Source organism: Tamandua tetradactyla, chromosome 4 (genome assembly GCF_023851605.1).
Source record: "Tamandua tetradactyla isolate mTamTet1 chromosome 4, mTamTet1.pri, whole genome shotgun sequence".
NCBI classification, from domain to species: domain Eukaryota; kingdom Metazoa; phylum Chordata; class Mammalia; order Pilosa; family Myrmecophagidae; genus Tamandua; species Tamandua tetradactyla.
Genome location: NC_135330.1, coordinates 189318767 through 189337276, shown reverse-complemented (window position 1 = coordinate 189337276; position 18510 = coordinate 189318767). Strand labels below are relative to the sequence as shown.

General features: G+C 42.0%; 1 protein-coding gene and 1 long non-coding RNA gene across 6 annotated transcripts in view; one reads left to right on the top strand and one right to left on the bottom strand.

The window, feature by feature from the left end:
• The first annotated feature begins 722 nt into the window (after positions 1-722).
• Positions 723-2280, top strand: LOC143681647 (uncharacterized). The gene is made up of 3 exons (XR_013174765.1): positions 723-853; positions 1219-1279; positions 2172-2280. It is a non-coding gene; the product is annotated as an uncharacterized LOC143681647 (long non-coding RNA).
• A 231-nt stretch (positions 2281-2511) lies between these two features.
• The window catches only part of TNFRSF19 (TNF receptor superfamily member 19), a 71012-nt gene continuing 55013 nt past the window's right edge, over positions 2512-18510 (bottom strand). For 4 of the 5 annotated variants that reach the window (XM_077158846.1, XM_077158844.1, XM_077158847.1 and 1 more), the window contains exons 6-9: positions 11045-11209; positions 10439-10564; positions 9358-9445; positions 5310-8773 (exon numbers count right to left, since the gene is read on the bottom strand). In XM_077158846.1, coding sequence (XP_077014961.1) covers positions 8287-8773; positions 9358-9445; positions 10439-10564; positions 11045-11209 — 866 coding nt within the window. In that variant the 3' untranslated portion in view covers positions 5310-8286. Of the gene's footprint in view, positions 5289-5309; positions 8774-9357; positions 9446-10438; positions 10565-11044; positions 11210-18510 lie in introns of those variants that run through there. The other variant, XM_077158848.1, reaches the window with a different exon arrangement.

The following is an 18510-nucleotide window of genomic DNA, read 5'->3' as shown; positions in this document are numbered from 1 at the left end:
AAAATAAATTCAGTTTGAAATAGCGGTAAATGAAAGTGAGGGGTAAGGGGTATGGTACGTATAGTTTTTTTTCTCTCTATTATCATTTTATTTCGTTTTCTGTTGTCTTTTTATTTCTTTTTCTAAATCGATGCAAATGTACTAAGAAATGATGAATATGCAACTATGTGATGATATTAAGAATTACTGATTGTATATGTAGAATGGAATGATTTCTAAATGTTTTGTTTGTTAATTTTTTTTAATTAATAAAAAAAGTTAAAAAAAAAAAAAGATCTTACAGTATCTCCAGACAGGAGACCACCTTTCTGCTTTTGCTTCCATGTGGGCAGCCACTTTTTCCCACGTTATTTGGGGCTGCTCTGCTTCTGGAGAGAGGTCTAACTCACCTACTTCCAAGCTTCAGAAAGACTGTAGACTTTAGCATTTTCATGTCATGTCACTCTTTTGCTTCAAAGGAAGAAAATTCCCCACAAGATTACATTCAAACTCCTTAGCAGGATGTACCAGACCCTTGGTAAGCTGGAGTTTATTCCCTTCTCTGCTCCTTATGCTCCAGCTAGGCCATTCATAGATGAAGCTGGGCCTGTTCATATGCCACCCCCAGATGTGGGCCAGGCTCGAATGTCATGTGCCCTCTGGACCTTCTTCTCACCTCCCCGGAAAGTCACAGAAGAATATGCATTTATGCCTTTGCAGGTAAGATCCTATTTTACTTAAATTGGGTCTTAATTATACTTAAATAAATAAAATAAATACTTAAGAGGTTGGTTTCTCTCCTATTTCGCAGCATTTGCTTCAGCCGTGGCATTGCATTTGGAACAAACTAAATACTCCAGAGTACCCTATAAATGTATGTTGAATGGATAAATTAAGGGTTGATAGGGGAAGCGGCCTCTTATTAGAATGGGTCTTCTGAGAGATTTAGGCTGGCATTTGGGACTTCAAGGGAAACAAAGTCATAGCTGATACATGGAGGTGGGGATTAGGGTTAGAACGTGGGACCTACTCCCCTAACCTGCTATTAAAAGATTGCCAGGGGAGTGTTTTGTACATCTTCTGTTTACTGTAAATAATCAACCTAGGTAAGGAAAATTTCCCTGCATAGTTCTGCTAGTTAAATATAACCCCTAGCAGAGAAGGGCAATTTTTCTTTGTCTTAAGTCAGAATGGCTAATGTCATTAGAAATTTAATAAAAGAATTCTTTGTTTTTATAGACTAATAATTGAAACCTGCTTTAGAATACCACCCATGGTTCTAGGGCAAGCAATTTTGCTGGTAAGTTCTTTAAGTTCAATCTTTTGGAGAGGCTATTTTGAAGGCAGCCATAAATCACAGTAATTCAAATGCCACTGGCGGTTTCTGAAATGACCTACCCCTGGCCTGCTCCATCTCTATAGAGGAAACCTTATGACCTTCTTTTGACTGAAATGTGACAAAACTAATATTACTGTGAATTGCTGACTTGAGTCAGTGTAATCACATCTCTATAATCGCATTCCCAAGCTTTATTGAAATTCGTTAGATAGTATAGAAGATTTCTGGAAATTCTCAGTCTACTGCATAGTTTTAAGGTGACTGGACAATAAACAGACTGTATTGTGTGTCAAATTTGTTAAAAATCAAATCAGACCATACTTTCAAAAATTAAAATGGACTTGCAAGATCAGAAGGACATGTAGCCAACTGTGAACAGAGACCTTAATCATAGTAATAATAAAGAAAATATGTTGCCTATCTTACTATGTAATAATTCAGAATTCCCATTAGAGCCTCATAAGTTTATAGTTATTTTCTAGGAGAGCTGATGGATTTATTCTGTGGTATTCATGAGCTTGACCAGTCCCTGTGAAATCTGAACCGAATGGCTGCTGTGGGGTACCGTGTGTGTGGAACAGGGAAAAGAAGTTAAGTTTCTTCTCTCACGGAATTGGAGTCATTTAATACCAGACTAAAGCTGAGAGGATGCCATGGCCACTTTAGAATCACCGATTTTTCCCCAGGAAGTTTAAAGTCCTCTCTCAAAATCTAACAATATCTTTCAAGTTTTATTGAGGCCAAGGAAGGGAGGGAAGAAATCCCTTGAAAGGAAGGTAGGAAGCTAGGAAGGAAAAGGAAACTCCATTGCTCTGTGGAAGTTCTCTTCTTCTTTCTTTCCTCCTTTCCTTAGTCCACTCCTCTGCAAGGAAATACGCCACCGGCTTTTCAAAAAGAATGAACGCATTCTTCCCTCTTCATCTCATAAAGTGACTGAAACAAAAAAGTCCAGACTTCTCAAGGTGAGTAACTCAGAGCATTTTTCAGTAGCATGACGTGCCTGAGAAATATTGCCAAGTCCAGGGTGAGGATTCCACACCCGCCTCTAACGTTTGAGAGGCCAGGGAGAGTTCTAGCACACGGAACAGAACTATGTGAGCCCTCACCCTTGCCTCCTGGAAAGAAGGGAAAACCTAACTGTAACTAAACAGTTAGGCAACACAATCAATCATTTTTTCACTGGACACATAAAGAAAGATACCAGATAACACTTTTATTCACAAATTTTTAAAAAGGCATTACAAAACTATTTGTGTAAAGAAACGATAATTTACAGATTAAAAAAAAATCCAGTAAGCAACATTGTAATGATGAAATCTAAATATTGACTCAAGCTGACTACTCTAAAGCCATGATGGATTTTTTTTCCTTTTCTTTTTCCATTTTTTTTTTACTAGCACAGACAATAGTGCTTAAACCAGGTAATATCAACAGTAACACTTTATCCAAAGTAGAAAAATCTATATTTAAAAAATATATTCCATATTCACAAAGATTACCAAACCCATGTCTCTACTTGGTTGCTCTCCAAATCCTTGTCTCTTTGTTGTCGCCAAGCTGCTATAGTATTAAGAAGCCACAGGGAGCACATGCACTCAGCCACCTCATCTGATGTGATCTGCTGGCACAGGCACCCCAGCAGCTTAGCTTACTGAGTGCTATAGCATATCACAACGGGAAAGGAAAGCTGAATTTTTTTCACAAGTGTTTATAAAGAGTATAGACGAAAGCATTACTGTATGTTTCTATGGTATGTGTGGTAAAATGTCTTCCCTCTTGATAAAAATAACCCAGGATTTTCCTAATGTAGTACCAAATGAAATTCTCCAGTGATCAAAAGTGATGTTTCAAGACTTTTGGCCAAAGTCTCATTCCCATCAATCTAGCTTTTCCAGCACATGTTTGTCTTTGAAGTTACAGTCTCTACATATGGAAAATATATTCAGGTCACACAAAGGAATACAACCCTGGCATACTTTGATCATCCCTTTGTCATAACAAAAATGATCAGATTGCAAACAATAGTGCACACATGTGAACTACAGTCAAGTCATCCAGGGAAAACTCTACTTGCATTTTCCTACAGGCATCATGTGGTCAATTCCTAAATATTTAGCATGAGTTTCCTAAAGGCAGTCCTCCTAAGATTTGGTAACTCTCATCAGTTTATACTTAAAAAAAAAAAAAAAAGAGAGATAGGAAAATTCAACCAACTATGGCTTTCACCAGGCAGACATGAAAGATCAGGTTTCCATGAGACTCACTGATTTCCTATTCAAAGAAAGGGATTCAGGTAACCAGAAGTCCCAAACACAACTGAGTTAATACACACATATCGGGACACAGAGAAACAGTCACATTTTACTAATGCCTAGTGAAGAAAGAAAACCCCGGGGTAATAAGTGAGAAGAGAAGAATATCCTAGAATGGTTAGATTTTTTGATGTTCAGGTAGGTACAAGACACTGGTTTGGGAAGGGTAATTCCTAAACAATAAATCTTTGTGCACTCTAACATACATTTACAAGTCTACTTTTTTATAGGGCCTATGTGAAAGAGCTAATAGTAAACAGTTAAAAGACAAAGGTCAGCTCTGATCACATAGGTTCAAGCAGGGAAAAAAAAGATCTCACTAACTTAATCCCTCTCCTGGGCATAAAGATTACGAGCAAATGCGCCATCCCCTGCTTCCTGACTGAACTGGCTTCATTTCTTTCTTAGCCCTAGAGACAAGCACCAAGGTGGTAGGGAGCAAGGCCCCTGCTCTTAAACCCACTGCAGGGTGGCTCAGTTGGGAGATTACTGTGTTAGCCAAGTTTACAAGGCTGCAGGGAACACTTAGCACCCGTCGGTCCAAGTGCAATCACAGACTCTTCACCTCAACACTGCCTACAAACTGTGCCTTTTCCTCTGGTCCCAAAACGTAGGGCAATTTCATTACAGGGTGCTCACCTATGTTGTACTTCAGTAATAGGGGAACCTGATACATTATAATTTCTAAAGCCTTTAGTATAAGCTACAAGGCAAAGAAAATATAATTATCTTTATGAACACCATCTTTTTATGAAAGAGAAATTCTGGAGTTTCTAAGCTCAGTTACAGGGAGAGATGTAATAAATGCCTCCATATCAACTAATTTTCACCCAGATACGCTAATCCTTGCAAACAAGTCTCAGCTGTTAGTAGGATCTGAGCATTAAGTGGTTTTTAGTTCAAGATGACTGATTGGCTGCCCTTCCCTGACCATGCTCCCTAACTCAGACCCTGTTTGTGATCGAAGGCCAAGGTTAGAAATGTAGTTCCTGCAAAAGGCATTCTTCTATGATTTCTCTTCAGGTCAGTTAACCTCCTCTAACAAGCCCTAGATTTAGGCAGACAGTCTAAAGTCACTTCTAGCCACCTAAACTATTCAGCTTAGATGATGGAAAAGTGGCCTTCATCAAACAGAAACACTCACTTTTGAACTCATTCAACATAAGAACTAAGGCAGGTAACAGGATTTCTGCTTTGAGTAAGATAATCGGCTATATGAAATTCTTTCTGAAAAGAAAATGTAAATGAAAATTTATGCTCTGGGTCTTCAGTCTTGTAAAACCACATTCAACATGAATATAAACACAAATGCATTTGTTTCTTGTTATGTGTCCATAATCTTCTAGACTGCAAACTCAAGCCATCACGCTTTGAAATCACTCTTGTAGCATAGAAATTTCTTGTTTAGGAAAGATGTAAAGTATCATGAATCTGTCTGGAGTCTTTTCTCATTATTCCTTGAGGTTTCAGTTTACAGCTGGCCTGGCTCAAATGTAACTGGTGGAAAGGCTAAAAAATGCTGCCGATTCGGTTCAGGCTTTTGTCCCCAGAAGTCATGCAAGGTCCAGACCAGGTCCTGTCCATAAGCCCTAGAGGAGTGCCCTTTGGGTTCCATACAAACACTTCTATTGCAGAAAGAAGGCAGTCCTTTAAGCCTCCTAAAATGTCAACAGAAAGAAAGCTTTAGAAATAATGCCTAAAAATCGAGGCTGTTAAATTACATTTGTAAAAAGAAAATGATCGTGCATAACTTTTACTAGTAGCATACGTGAATTTCATAACATATGGACAAGAAGCTCATTCAACAGCATTCAAATATCCAGGTAGCCCTGTACTCCGAGAATAAAATAAAGGTTTTCATAACAACTCAAAGTCACCCAATATTGCAAATAGTCTTAAAAGATGATGTTAAAACCCAAAGCAAACATCAACCTCATGCAAAGTATCCTATTTCAAGCTTTTTTATGTGCTGCTGTAAAGCATTTGTAGGTAAATATTTTAGGATTCTTTAATCCCCCTTTTCATAGAGCAAAGGTGAATAATGAATCATGCATTCTTAAATGCCAATAGTCTTCGAATTTTAAATTCCATTAAATGACTGGTAAAAGTTTAGAAACAGTTTATGAATGAGATTTTTTTTTACAGCGATTTTACTGGAACACTGGCAGTCTTCATGGGGCAACTATCCTCAGTAAAGTGGGGCCTGGTAGGCTTGTCCTTGACAAAAAGGGCACTGACCTCACTTTGGGAGGTGACAAGGCATCGGCCAACTGCACATCATTGTAAATGAGTAAAACCATAATTGTTGTCTGCAGTAAACCTTCATTAACTCACCACTCATTTGGCATTGGTAACATATCAGATAAGACTTAGTTTTTTCCTAGGTCAAGGAGAGTTCCTAGAAATGAGAGCTTCTGGAGTACTCTTGATAATAGGAGATAATTTTATCAAATATGCCAGTCAATTGACATGACAGTAATAACCACATTAACCTACTATGGCAGGCAAATTATATTCATTTTGCAGATAAGGAAGCAGAGATTTCATAAGATTCAGGAACTAGAATCCAGGTCTTCTCAGATCTTTTCTAACGTTCTTTCCATTTTTTCAGATTGAAATTGAAAATGTTGGATTAAAAAACAACCAACTCTGAGATATATCTTGTAACTGCTTACTTAAGAGTGCTTTGAAAACTATTGCTTTTTTCTTTGCTTTGTATATATGTTATATTATACAATAAAAAAAGTTAAAAAAAAGCTTTTTCTTGAAGTAAATAGGCTGTCTTCTTTCGCTCAGATATCTCAGCAAATGATGTTCCAAATATCTCAGTTCTGTTCCATTTTGGAAGGGGTTTCATTAATTGATTTAATTAAGATTAAATTAATCTGATTACATTTCAATCACTGAAGCTGAAATACGTTTGATTAAAATTGAGTCATATAGACCCAAGAAAGCTGTCATACCTATTGGCTTTATTCTGAACTATGAATATCATCATCAGACACTGAGTGGTCTTAAACCACCTACAAGAAAACTGGCATGTAAAATACTATTTTTGGAAACACATGCATCATTCATTACAAATTGCAGTCTCACATTGAGGAAAGATACAGAGCAGTCATCAAAATCAACTGTTGGTGACTTGATATAAAAGGAACTACAGCATCTGTGGACTGAAAACGTGACCCAGACTTGATTGTCAGAGTCGTAGGACTTTCATTTCAGAGAAGGTATTAGCAAAGCAGCCAAATGCTCTTCTGGGATTACTTGCTGAAGGAATGGGAGTTGCCTGCATCCTGTGGTCTGCATTTTCTCCCTCCTGCTGCTGTGCAGGACTGTCACCTGCTCTGGGCTGCTGGGCTTTCTCAGTCCCTCAGTTTCACTGGGCACAGTCCATCCTTCAGACTTAGCTCAACCAGCTAATTTTTAATCTTTGCTTCTTGTTATTATAAAACAGTCTGAAGTTATAAAAAATTAAATTAAAATTGTTCTCCAGGGAACAAGATTAGTAAACACTCTTTCTTTGCTACCAGGTGAGCTCAGTGAGACATATTTTATGTTTTATAACTGCCTAATTCACTTGTCTTTCCTCCATTCACTTACCTCATCTCTTCTCTCTTTCCCTATTCTTGAGAAAAAAATTCACAAAATATTTTTCTGATAGAATTCTCTATGGAATATTTTTGGTAGCTAAAAAGAAAGTACTGCAGATTTAGATAGATACATAATATACATTATGTATTGATCTGAAAAGAACATATACACACCTGTACTTCAGATTCAATTTCTGGTTCAATCAGCTAAGGATCTAAAATCCGATGAAAGTGAAGCCCCCTCAGGGCAGGTGTTCATGCGAAATGGTTCAGGGCACTTTTCTGAGCTCACCACCACCACTAAGTCCCTGAACTGGAGCAGCAGGTAGAGCACCATGGTCTGTGCCGGGCAGGGCCTTGAGGGACCTGTGAGCTTACTTACTGCTGAGACTCTGGGCTTTTATACTCAAGGCTGACCTTGTTCTTCCACGAGAACTTACACTAACAGTATATGTGCTGACATTTAAGGAAATATTTATGAACAAGTTGCTCTTCTGGTTCTCATGGCCGTACCCTCATCTGGAGAGGAAAGAGATGGTGCCCAGGGGTCCCTGAGAGCTCTGGCACCTTCAGTTTGCAGCAGGTCAGCAAGCCCTTAACTCCTTGCATTCCACCACCTCCCCTGGCTCTGATTGGGGCCATTCTGTCTGGAAGGTTCTTATGCCCCGTTTGGTCCCAGGTTCATAGACACAAGTCACAAACTGATCAGTCAGTCAAAGCAGAGTGACCCAGCAGATAACAGTAGAAGAGGAAGGAAAGGAATGATGTAGGAGACCTAAATTTTAAGTAACCTGATGGTGAACAAAATGCATTTAATTACAGGACACAAGAATATCACAGGGGAAAATGGAGATTAGGAGTTGTTTGCAAGATGCTCCAATAACTTGTCTGTCTCTGTCAGAGAAGGAGGCAGGCGTCACCATGCTAGGGAGTTGGATTACAAAAGACGGCCTCATGTGTCAGCCCAGTTAGTTTTTTTTTTTTAAAGAGAGAAAGACTGCAAATCTACTTAAAAATATACCTTCTTGAACCATGAAAGTACAGAAGACGAAGAACCTTTTCATCAAGTTTCCCCAGATTCTAAGGGTGGGAAGAGAGCGTGTCCATTCTTGAAGGTCTGCGGTAAACCAGTGCCGGGTGCACCCAGGACCAGCCGGCACCTTACCTGGAGGGGAGTGTGGGTGGTTAGACTGACTCCATCGTCACTCTCTGGGCCTCGCTGGCGCCAGGTGCTCAGTGGGTCCGGAGGCAGCGCTGCTTCTCCCGGCGCACTGTGATGTCTTGAGAAAGCAGCAGTTTCTGTTATGTTTTCAGAGCGGGTCTGCGCTGGAGCAGCTCCACCAACCAAATCCTGATGATTGTCTGAATCCAGTGCTGGTGGGTGTTTATTTTCTGGGTTGAGAGCATCGATACCTTCTCTGGTGAGTTCAGGAGAAGAGTCACAGAAGAAGAGGCTGTCACTGCAGACGGGACTCTGCATGAGTGGCCAGGCATCCGAAAATTCACCCCCGGAGGACGGCGCCATCATCTCCCCCACTGAGCCTGCCGGTCTGAACACATTTCACATGGATCTGTGAGCAGTGCGTGGAGAAGAAAAGCACAACTACGAAGCCGCATGTCAGCTATTATTACAGATACAATAGTAATTTACAAAGTCAGAATTCTATGGCTTCCCCTTGTTAAAAATCTGCCTCAATACAATTAGTGAAATTAACCAATTTACTGAATTTTTATACCCATTTCTAATAACCGTGGTTATACTTAATCTGATCTAAAGCATTCACAGTGTCACACCCAACTTTCCTTGATTGCTGTTTTAAAAATTCTATGAGACCATGATGTATTATGTGTGTCATCAGTAATAGCTGACGACAGAGGAGTCACAGATCATGACTATAAAGAAAAATAAACTTCCTGGAGAGTAAAATATAAAGAATGTTCCTTGGATTATTAGCAACCCTACCTAATTCTTGCCAATGCCCCCAAATCCAGAGTGTCGCTAATAATATTAAAAAAGAAAATTCACTATCAATGCACTGAAGTCCTCAGAGTTTCACATGAAACTTGGTAAGCGAATAGAAGTTCTGCTTGCACGAGGGAACGTGAAATCACACTGGTGGGAAACCACACTTACCTCTCCTGCCGTGTTGCACCACCAGGAGCCATCAGGGCCGAGCCACTGGCCTCCTCCCCACCCAGGGATGGAATCAGGTGCACAGGCCCTGCAAAGGCCAGCGCGGGGTTAGAAACAGGCTTGTCCTTTAGGCACTTTCACTTCAGTAGCAGTGCAGCATTCCTCTTTCTGCAAAGCTAGCTATTCACCTTTGGGTGGCTTTTCTGGAGGGGAGGGGAGTATCAGTTTTTGGTAAAAATTCAGTCTGTGAGAATGCATGTGAAATAAGCCTCTTGTGCTGCCACATGATGGTAAAAATGGTAAAACTCCTGTGTTGAGTGGTCCAGGCACAGAACAAGGATGGAGGAACGTTCTCACCCTTAAGTCGAACACACATGCCCATGCACACTTCTACACACTATTTATTTTTAAATTTTTTATTGCCGGGAGTTGGGAGGGTGTTTAGGAGGGGTTGCTGGCCATGCTGTAGAGAAAGATGATGCCTGATGGGGGGTAGGAGTGAGTATAAGCGGGATTTCTACCTTATGTTGATGAATAGGTAAATGGCAAAGAAAGTTGGTATTATCTTTACCTTTATTTGCCCAAATAGAAATCGTTTCTAATTACTTTTCCAAACTTTCATTTCTGCTGATAGCCCAAGAAACAAGCATGGTTTGTGGAAAACACTGTCTAGCCCCCCGCCTCCTCCCTCCTCTTGAAGAAATAGAAAAAGACTGCAAAATAGATGCATTAATTTTCAGTTTGAGTCCATCCAAGCACAAAGGATACAGACTTCTATGCTATAAATGGTTAATATTATTTTAAATCAATGGACCCTGAATGATGGCAAGTTTGCCTTTAAAAGTTACCGAAAAATTCTAGAATTTTCTGAGATGCTAATTTTCATTTTAATACTTAGAAGAGACTCAAAACATCCAACCCATCAGTGGACAGAGGAGAATATGTTAACAAGGTTAGCTCTGCCTAGAAATCCCAGCCTAGCAACCTAGCCGGGAGAGGAATGTGACGGGTTCTGGCTTGTCGCTCAGGGTCCCTAGTTCCTCTTGCTCCTCCAGTGGGCCCTCACCCCGACTGAACTCACCGCACGTCTGAGCCGAGTCCCAGTGGCACTGACAGCACGTCTTTGGGCCATATTTGTTGCACCGAGGCCTGTCAAAACATGACAGTTCGGAGCCACTGTACCCAGCGTCCTGTGATCTCAGAGACCCTGAAGGACAGGAAGAGAATTCTGTCAGTCGACACAGTCCCCTGTACCAAGGAGCACCCACCGATGTAATGCAGACCTGTACCATTCTAGCTCTTGCGTTTTACAGAAAAGGATGACTGCCATCCAAACTCCTTCCTATTTCTTCCTACGCAGAGGCACAACTACGGAAAGGATTCATTAAGAGAGCTCCAAATTCAGGGCACTTAGGTTGCCAGGACTTAGAAAGATTTTCATGTATATTGGGTGTTACTGGAGCATCGCAGCCGGTTTTCTATCCTTGTGAAGTCAGGCCGTGCCCCAGTCTCTCGCCCCCAGGGCTTCTAGGACAGGAAGGCTGTGAGGTCGGCACCCAGTGTTCCTTGGTAGTCCACCAGCTCCTCATCCTCATCACAGTCAAGTTTCTGGTCTAACGCTGGAATGGCAGCGCTGATACACAAACTGCACTGAAATACTAAGACATATAAAGACCTCAGCACTCACAGCTGGGTTTCTTCTCCATGAACTGTCTCTTGCAATAGATAACGCAGAGAATGAGCAGGGCCAGCAGGACAGTGGCCAGGGCACTGCAGATGACGGCGGCCAGAGCTGTGTCCCGTGGGCTGGAGGCCGTGGATGGGATCTTCACCAGGTTGACCTTGATGGTACCTGAGAACCACAAGAAGGAATCAGCAGGCTCTGAGCAACCCCACAGATGCAGTGCCTGGTCCAAAGAGGACGGTCACCTTGAGGGGTGGCCTTTGTGTGACATAAAGACTGAGAAAGAGAGTGCTGGATGTTTTAAGATGGATCATACACCACCTCCTCTTAGAAGATGTGCCTAAGCTATCTCCCTACCCTTTACCCCAAAATGCATTGGATGTGCCTCTTCTCTGTTCCCTCAACTCCTGGGATCCACAACCCTTAACATATTGTGTTGCAGTGATTTGCCTTTAGGTTCACTAGACCAGAGCTTCTTCAAGAGCTGGGAATGTGTCATCTTTATAACCCCAGAACTAAGTACAGTGCCTAGTACACAGGCGGTACTTAATATTTCTGATTTAATTGCAATTAGGCCAAGATAAGCTTTTAAGAAATGCTGTTTTAGAGTAATTTTAGGAAAAACAAAGAGTCGGCTCCTTCATGAACTTATAGTAAGCCCCAATTTCTCAGACAGTACACACTTTTGAATGCCTTAGCTGTTCAATTACTGAAAAACATCTACGTTTTGAAGAAAAGACTTGTTATAATATGGAAAGGCAGGCATAGTGGTATGAGAAGAAAGTCTAGAAAAAAGCGCTATTTTTGAGGGTGGTTTTGTGTCTGGGTTAAGAGCAGAGCCTGGAAGCCTAGTGCCTGAGTTAGTCATGAGATGGGAGCCCTCAAGCCAATAACTTAATCTCTCTGGGCCTCCGGAGTAGGGGTGGGGGTGCATCTGTCACAGGGGATGACGATAGAACCTGCCTCTTTTGGCAGTCCAGACGGTTAGATGAGATGTCACGCTAGTGCTAAATAATCATTAGCTATTGCAATGAGGGCGATCTGAATTAGCATCTGCATTCTCTTAAGGGGTCCTGGGATGAACCGGCTTGTTTAAATAAGAAATCTCTACTCAGTGGGGTCACGCTGTATCCTATTCAATTAATGCCAAATGGGTTTGAGAGAGAAAGGAGATTTGTACAGAGGCGATTGTGGCTTCTTTCCCCCCCAACAGGAAAATGACTCTGCTGCAGCTGCTCTCAGCTCCTAGCTGAGGCTCACGGGACATGAGCCTCCCACTCCACTGAGGGTTTCCCAGACCAGTGCTGGCTGCTAGAAATAGAATGCACGCTCGTGTGTAATTCTAACATGTTCAGTTGCCGTGTTAAAAAAACACAAGGCTGAAAAGAACCAAGCAGAATTAATTTTAATATATTTTACTTAACCCAATATAACTAAGATATTATCATTTCAACATGTCCATATAAAAAGGATTGAACTATCTGACATTCTTTATGGCCTACTAAGATTTCAAAATATACTCGCAGCACATCTCAGTTTGGACTCGCCACATTCCCAGTATAGTGTGTGATAGCCACGTGCAGCTAATGCCTATCAAATGGGACATCGCAACTCTAGAGATTAGAGACTTGTATCTATATTTGTCCAACACGGCTTGTCATCTGGTGCCTTTCTCCTTGACCCTTACTCCACCTTCACCACCAAATAAGGTTTGTCTCCACTGTATGTGTGACACTTGAGGCTAGAACCAGAAGAGAATCTCTGGGGTTGATATTACTGCTTCATAAAAATAGGATAGCGGCAGCTTGCACTGTCTGTCATCTTGGAATGTGGTCATCTAGGCTCAATGATTCGGGGTCACAATGATAACAATTTCTTACTGACAGCTCAGAAGGCACATAAGTTGTGTGCCTTGGGCTTGGATGGGTAGGGATCACAATCCACACATTTTAAATGATACTTATTTGTATACACGTTTAAGATTTATGAAATGGACTCGATCACTTACAGCTGTGCAGAGATATTAGTATAACAATCAGACAGCACACATTAAATGTTCATCTCTTCATACAACAAGTTAAACAAATTAGGTCCCTGACCTGATGGAGATTAAAATCGACAACAGTCTCCATTCGTGGATAAATTCACAACAGGATGTACGAAGACAGGCACAGCTGTACAAACACGGACAAATAAGTAACTGAGGAGGAATTTATATCCTATGCAAGTAAAACAGCATGCTACATTGTGGGGAGAAGTGACTTGGAAAATGGAAGCACTATCTATTAGGACTAAATGGTAAAGTTGTAGAAATCAGCTGCCACTTTGATGTCTGTGAGAAAGGCAGTTACTTCAGAGTGAGAATGGTCTCCTTAGCTGAAACTTCCAATAATCCAGCCCTACCCAATACAGCGTTTTAGTGTGGCTTCCATCAAAGCAGGGCACATACATGATTTGAGTAGAAGAGCTCAAAGTTCCGAGTTATTGTTGGTATTAAGTTAGGGTCACCCATTGATAAAGTATTGTAAATTCAGAAAACCTTAATTAAGAATAGGGATTTCAGTTTCAAAAGAATTATGATTTGAGTCCTTTAATTTAAGTTCTTGCTCTCTAAACTCTTTCTAAAATGTGTTAGGCAACTTATTTGTGTTAACATAAAAGGCACTGTTCCCAAGTTATCAATATCCTCAAGTGGGGCTTTTATTTTTAATTTGGTGATTTGTGACTCAGGATTTATTTTCCCGCAGACCATCATAGAAGTCTTTTTCAAATATATCTTTCTGAGGTCGCATGCTAATATTGTAATTTCAATGATACCTAATTGCCATGATAATACCCATTTTAAAGCAAAGTACACCCTCCATTCTTTCTCTAAATATTTCCTCAAACAAGAAAGATCCAGAAGTTTTCTCCGTTAATTCTTTGACAGCTATATAAAAAAAAAATCTCATTCACTCAGACCCCCTCTTCAGAGAGGGATGCAGAACCCTGCAAACAGTATGTGGCATTCTTGTTTACAAGCACCAGTTTGTGACAGTACTAACAGCGAACATAATCTTTTTTAGGGTCCATCATTCTTAGCTGTAATTCTCATATACAGCAATACAGGCATAAAGATGGAAGCCCCGGGAGAACAGGACGAATATCATTCGATTCTAGAACATGCCAGAAACTCATCACATAAATTCCTGATAAAGTCTGTTTTTTAATACTTATTTTAGACTTGACCAGCAAAACAGAACATGGCAGTTCTGGCTAGATGAAATGATTTTTTTACTCCATTAAATTCTGCTTAAATGAGCTGTTGGTTTACTGAGAATTGTTCAAAAAGGACTTATCTATTACAGAGGTAAAAGCATCGATCTGATGTGTGGCCACTGCAAGGTTATTGCAATAAAAATTCTTTCCACCCGCCTGCTGTGACTAAATTCCCATCCACAGCTCACTGGGCACAGTGAATGCTTGAGAGGAATTTTCATCCTACCTTACTGTTAGGATCAGGACAGTACATCTGAAGACTTGGGAAGAAGACCATTCACATTCTTTGGAAAGTTTTAACTTTTCCAGGATTCAAAGGCATCTCTTACCCTAGCCAATATATAATAATACATTATTATAGTCCACAAATCATCTTAGTACTTCTGAGTGAGAACCATCCCCTTAGCTTAGAGTTTTCATTCTATTACATCATAGCTTCAACTTTACATTACACATTCCCTTGGGATTTAGTAATCACATACTGACTCTCTGCTGTGAATAAGATATCTACCAGTCATTCAATAAGTTGAATGAGGACTGGAATAAAAGAATAGAAAACAGAGGTCGCTGGCTAAGTTTGGCAAGTTTTTTTGGTTCATAAAATCTGTTTTTATCCTCTTTGGGGTATAGAGACATGCAGAAATCCAAATTGTAGCGATGGTTTCACCCTCATCCCACCCCACCCCAGGTCCCGCCCCAGGAGCTCTGCAGTCCGAGAGGTGGGGGCACACGGGACAGCAACCCACGGCTCTTCTCCAAGGCCTCTGCGGACTGGGCCTGGCAGTGGGAAAGCCAAGCAAGAGGAGGACCTCGGGGTGCACTGAGTTACGCCCTTGCAGGCTGCAGGGTGGACCAGCAGCATGCACACGTGCTTCTTTAGCAGCATGCACACGTGCTTCTTTAGCATCATGCACACGTGCTTCTGCGGACTTCGCCTTCACACCGAGCGCACGGCCAGCACTCCGCCAGGGACTGCGTGCCCCTCACAGCGGGCGAAGTGGCGGTTGCACTGGTGGCCCAAGTGACAGGTGTGAAAACCGAGGCTTTGGGGAACGTATGCTCAAGGTCAATGGCAAAAGAGGGATGCCTGGGAGTCTGAGCCAGGCCTTCGGCTCCTTTCCAGCTGACCACACCACTCTATGGATGCCTCTCTCTGAGAGGGTAGAACACCTGGCAGGTAAGTAGGCGCGACACGCAGCTCAGGACTGTTTCTGTGCAGGCCACACTCATTTCTGGAGGGAGAAATGAATGAGGCCCCAGAGCGATCGAGACCCTCTTACCTGGGGACTGTTGATGGAACAAGTTCCAAATGAGCCACCTGCCCTGAGAGAAGCGTGGGGGGCCCTCCTGCCGCCCCTCGCATCTTGGTGCCTGAATGATGGGGGGAGGACAAGAAAGCCAAGGAGGCGGCTGAGTGTGGAAGGAGCTGCTCAGCGGGGACACGCCCACGCCCGGGAAGGCGGCGGGAGGCATCCTCACCCTCTGCTCTGCCATGGTTTTCAGGCGCACCTCCCAGCATAACTCGGGCCATCTAATTATTTATTTTTAGATCTCCCAGCTCGTTTAACTAACTTGCTAGTGTATTATGTTTAAAAAAATCTGCTAAGCAAAAGGCATGTCTTACCAGAGCCCGTTCCTAACAAAGGGCCCTGTGCAGAGAGGGGTGGCGTGGGAGGAGGGGAAACTGGTCTGCAAAATCTGACCAGGATGAGACTTTTCCACCTTGGTGCATTTCTGTTTCCTCACAAGGCTATTGGGAAGGCCAAATGGGGTCTCATTATTCAGACACGGAGATCCACAGTGAAGCAGAAACGCCACCGAAAATTTCTCTCAGGGCAGGTGGACTCATGCAGAGCTGGCTTCCATGTCCACAACTCAGGACTATTGCTCAGAAAGTTCCAGCATTTATCAATGACTTAGTTTGTTTCTCCCAACATAAATGAACATGACCTTTACATTAAAGATGAAGATTAAATAGGATGTTGAATCTCAGTACTCTGAACTCTGTTCCCCAGCCTGGACTATTTTCCTGATACTCATAAATCCAGCTGCCTACTGAGTATGTCCACTTGGATGTCCAACAGGAATCTTAAACTCGTCCAAAATATGAGCTCCCCATTGCAACCTCACCTCCCCCTCCCTCGCCACCCCCAAACCCTTGCTCCCCCCACAGATCTTTCTTGCCTCATCCACATGTAAAAACAAATGCCCTCAGCGGTGCAGTGGTGGCTCAGTGGCAGAATTCCCGCCTGCCATGCCAGAGACCTGGGTTCGAGTCCCAGTGCCTGCCCAGGCCAAAAAAGAAAAAAGAAAACCAAGGCCCTGCCTGTGCCTCTGCCCGCCACACAGCTCCCACATGGCTGCATGCACTACCGCAGGTCTCTCCTCAAATGTCCCCGACTCAGTGGTCTCCCCACAAGCCATTTACAACTGCAATCTCTTCCCCATGCCTCCTGCCCCCTTCCCTGCCTTCTTTATCTCCATCACACTTACCACTGTCTGACATTTCAAGAGATTTTACTTTTTTGGTTCACAGACATCCTCCCCTGGGGTGAGAATGAAACCCAGCCCCCCTTCTCCAGCACACCCACCTGCTTCGTGTTTAAGCTGGGCCCAGCAAGAGGCCACATTTCCCAGCCTCCTTCGCAGTTAGGTGAGTCAACATAACCAAGGCAGAGTGGACGGGGGTGAGCTGAAGTGGTGGGTGCAACTTCTGGGCCATCTTTGATGGAGGGAGACGCTGCTTGCCCCACACTTCCCTTTCACTGGGAGCTGGGAGATGGGTGCTGCAGCAGCGCATCCCGCAGCCTGGGGAGGAAGGAAACAGCCAGGGGCTGGCAGAGCCGCACAGGGGTGGGAACGGGTCTTGAAAGAGCGTCCAGGAGCTGAGCTGCCCCACCTAGGCTGAACTGGCTGGACTGTTACACAAGGGAAAGATGCACTTCTAGCTGACGTAGGCCACAACATTTTAGGGTCTTTCTGTTACAGCAGCCTAGCCTTTACCCCAACCTGCTACATCCCACCTTAAAATACAGATTCCACAAGGGCAAGGGGCCTTTGTCAGTTTTGTTCACTACTGTGTTTATACCATCAATCGTAGTTCCTCACACATAGCTGGTGCCCAATAAATACATGTTAAATGACGGAATGAATATTTATGAAGGCAAATGGGAACCCTGAGTATTCTAAAAAGTTTCTTTAATAGAGAATCGTCCAGTCAGTAAGATGGACATCTAATAACTATAGGAGGGAAGAACAAGTCATAAGTGAGTAAGTTATGCTTGTCTGAGCTTCCCTTTTCAAGATTTTACTACTGCTTTGTGTTTTGATCAGAGGTATGAGCACATGATAATAATTAATACTTTAGTTTCCTGCTGTATCACATCTCACCTTGGAAATGCCAACCTAATGGGAAATATAAGCATTTTTACTTGTGATGATCATATTTTGCACATGCAATTGAATTAAAAATTAGTTCTGGAATACAAATATGCAATGCAAACATTTTCTAATATTTTGCACTAAAATGTTTTTATCTTTGACATTTATATATTTATTTCAACTAAACTATAATTCAAGCCATTGCTTTCTGTGCTCTTCCAATAACAAAAACAATAAAACAACCCATATCTAATAAAAGTTTAACAAAACTAAAACCTGATGCATCTAAATAAAAAAAAAATAATTAACAAAGAGCCCTTTTCAGTCTTCACTGTGGCAAGGTTACAGTTCTGGAGAATAAGCTTTATCTTGTTAATCAAAACTGGAAAAGCAAAAAATATTTATGGAGCACTCAGCATATGAATTCCAGATGTACCACAAAGAAGTCTGCCAATAAACAAAATAGATTCTGTATCCATTTTCTACCAAGCACTTTGACATGGATAAATATAAATCTACTTACCCATAGAGGGGAGATAGAGAAGAGGAGCTGGGAAAAACTCAGGTATACTCTGAAATTAGGAAATTAGAAGAGGAAGAGCTAGAATCTGAGATAGAAAGAAAGCAGGCAGGGAGAGTGTCAGGGATGCTTGGAAAAAACACAGAAAGGAAGGAAACCATAACTTAGCAGAATTCTTTTGATTTTTAAATAACTAGGATACATCAGGATATTTTATTTTGGGAATTCACTGTAGAAAGCAAATTTCAACATTCTGCAAGATCAGTCTGCGATTATAAAAAATGAATGACCTGTCCATTGTAGCTGCTTG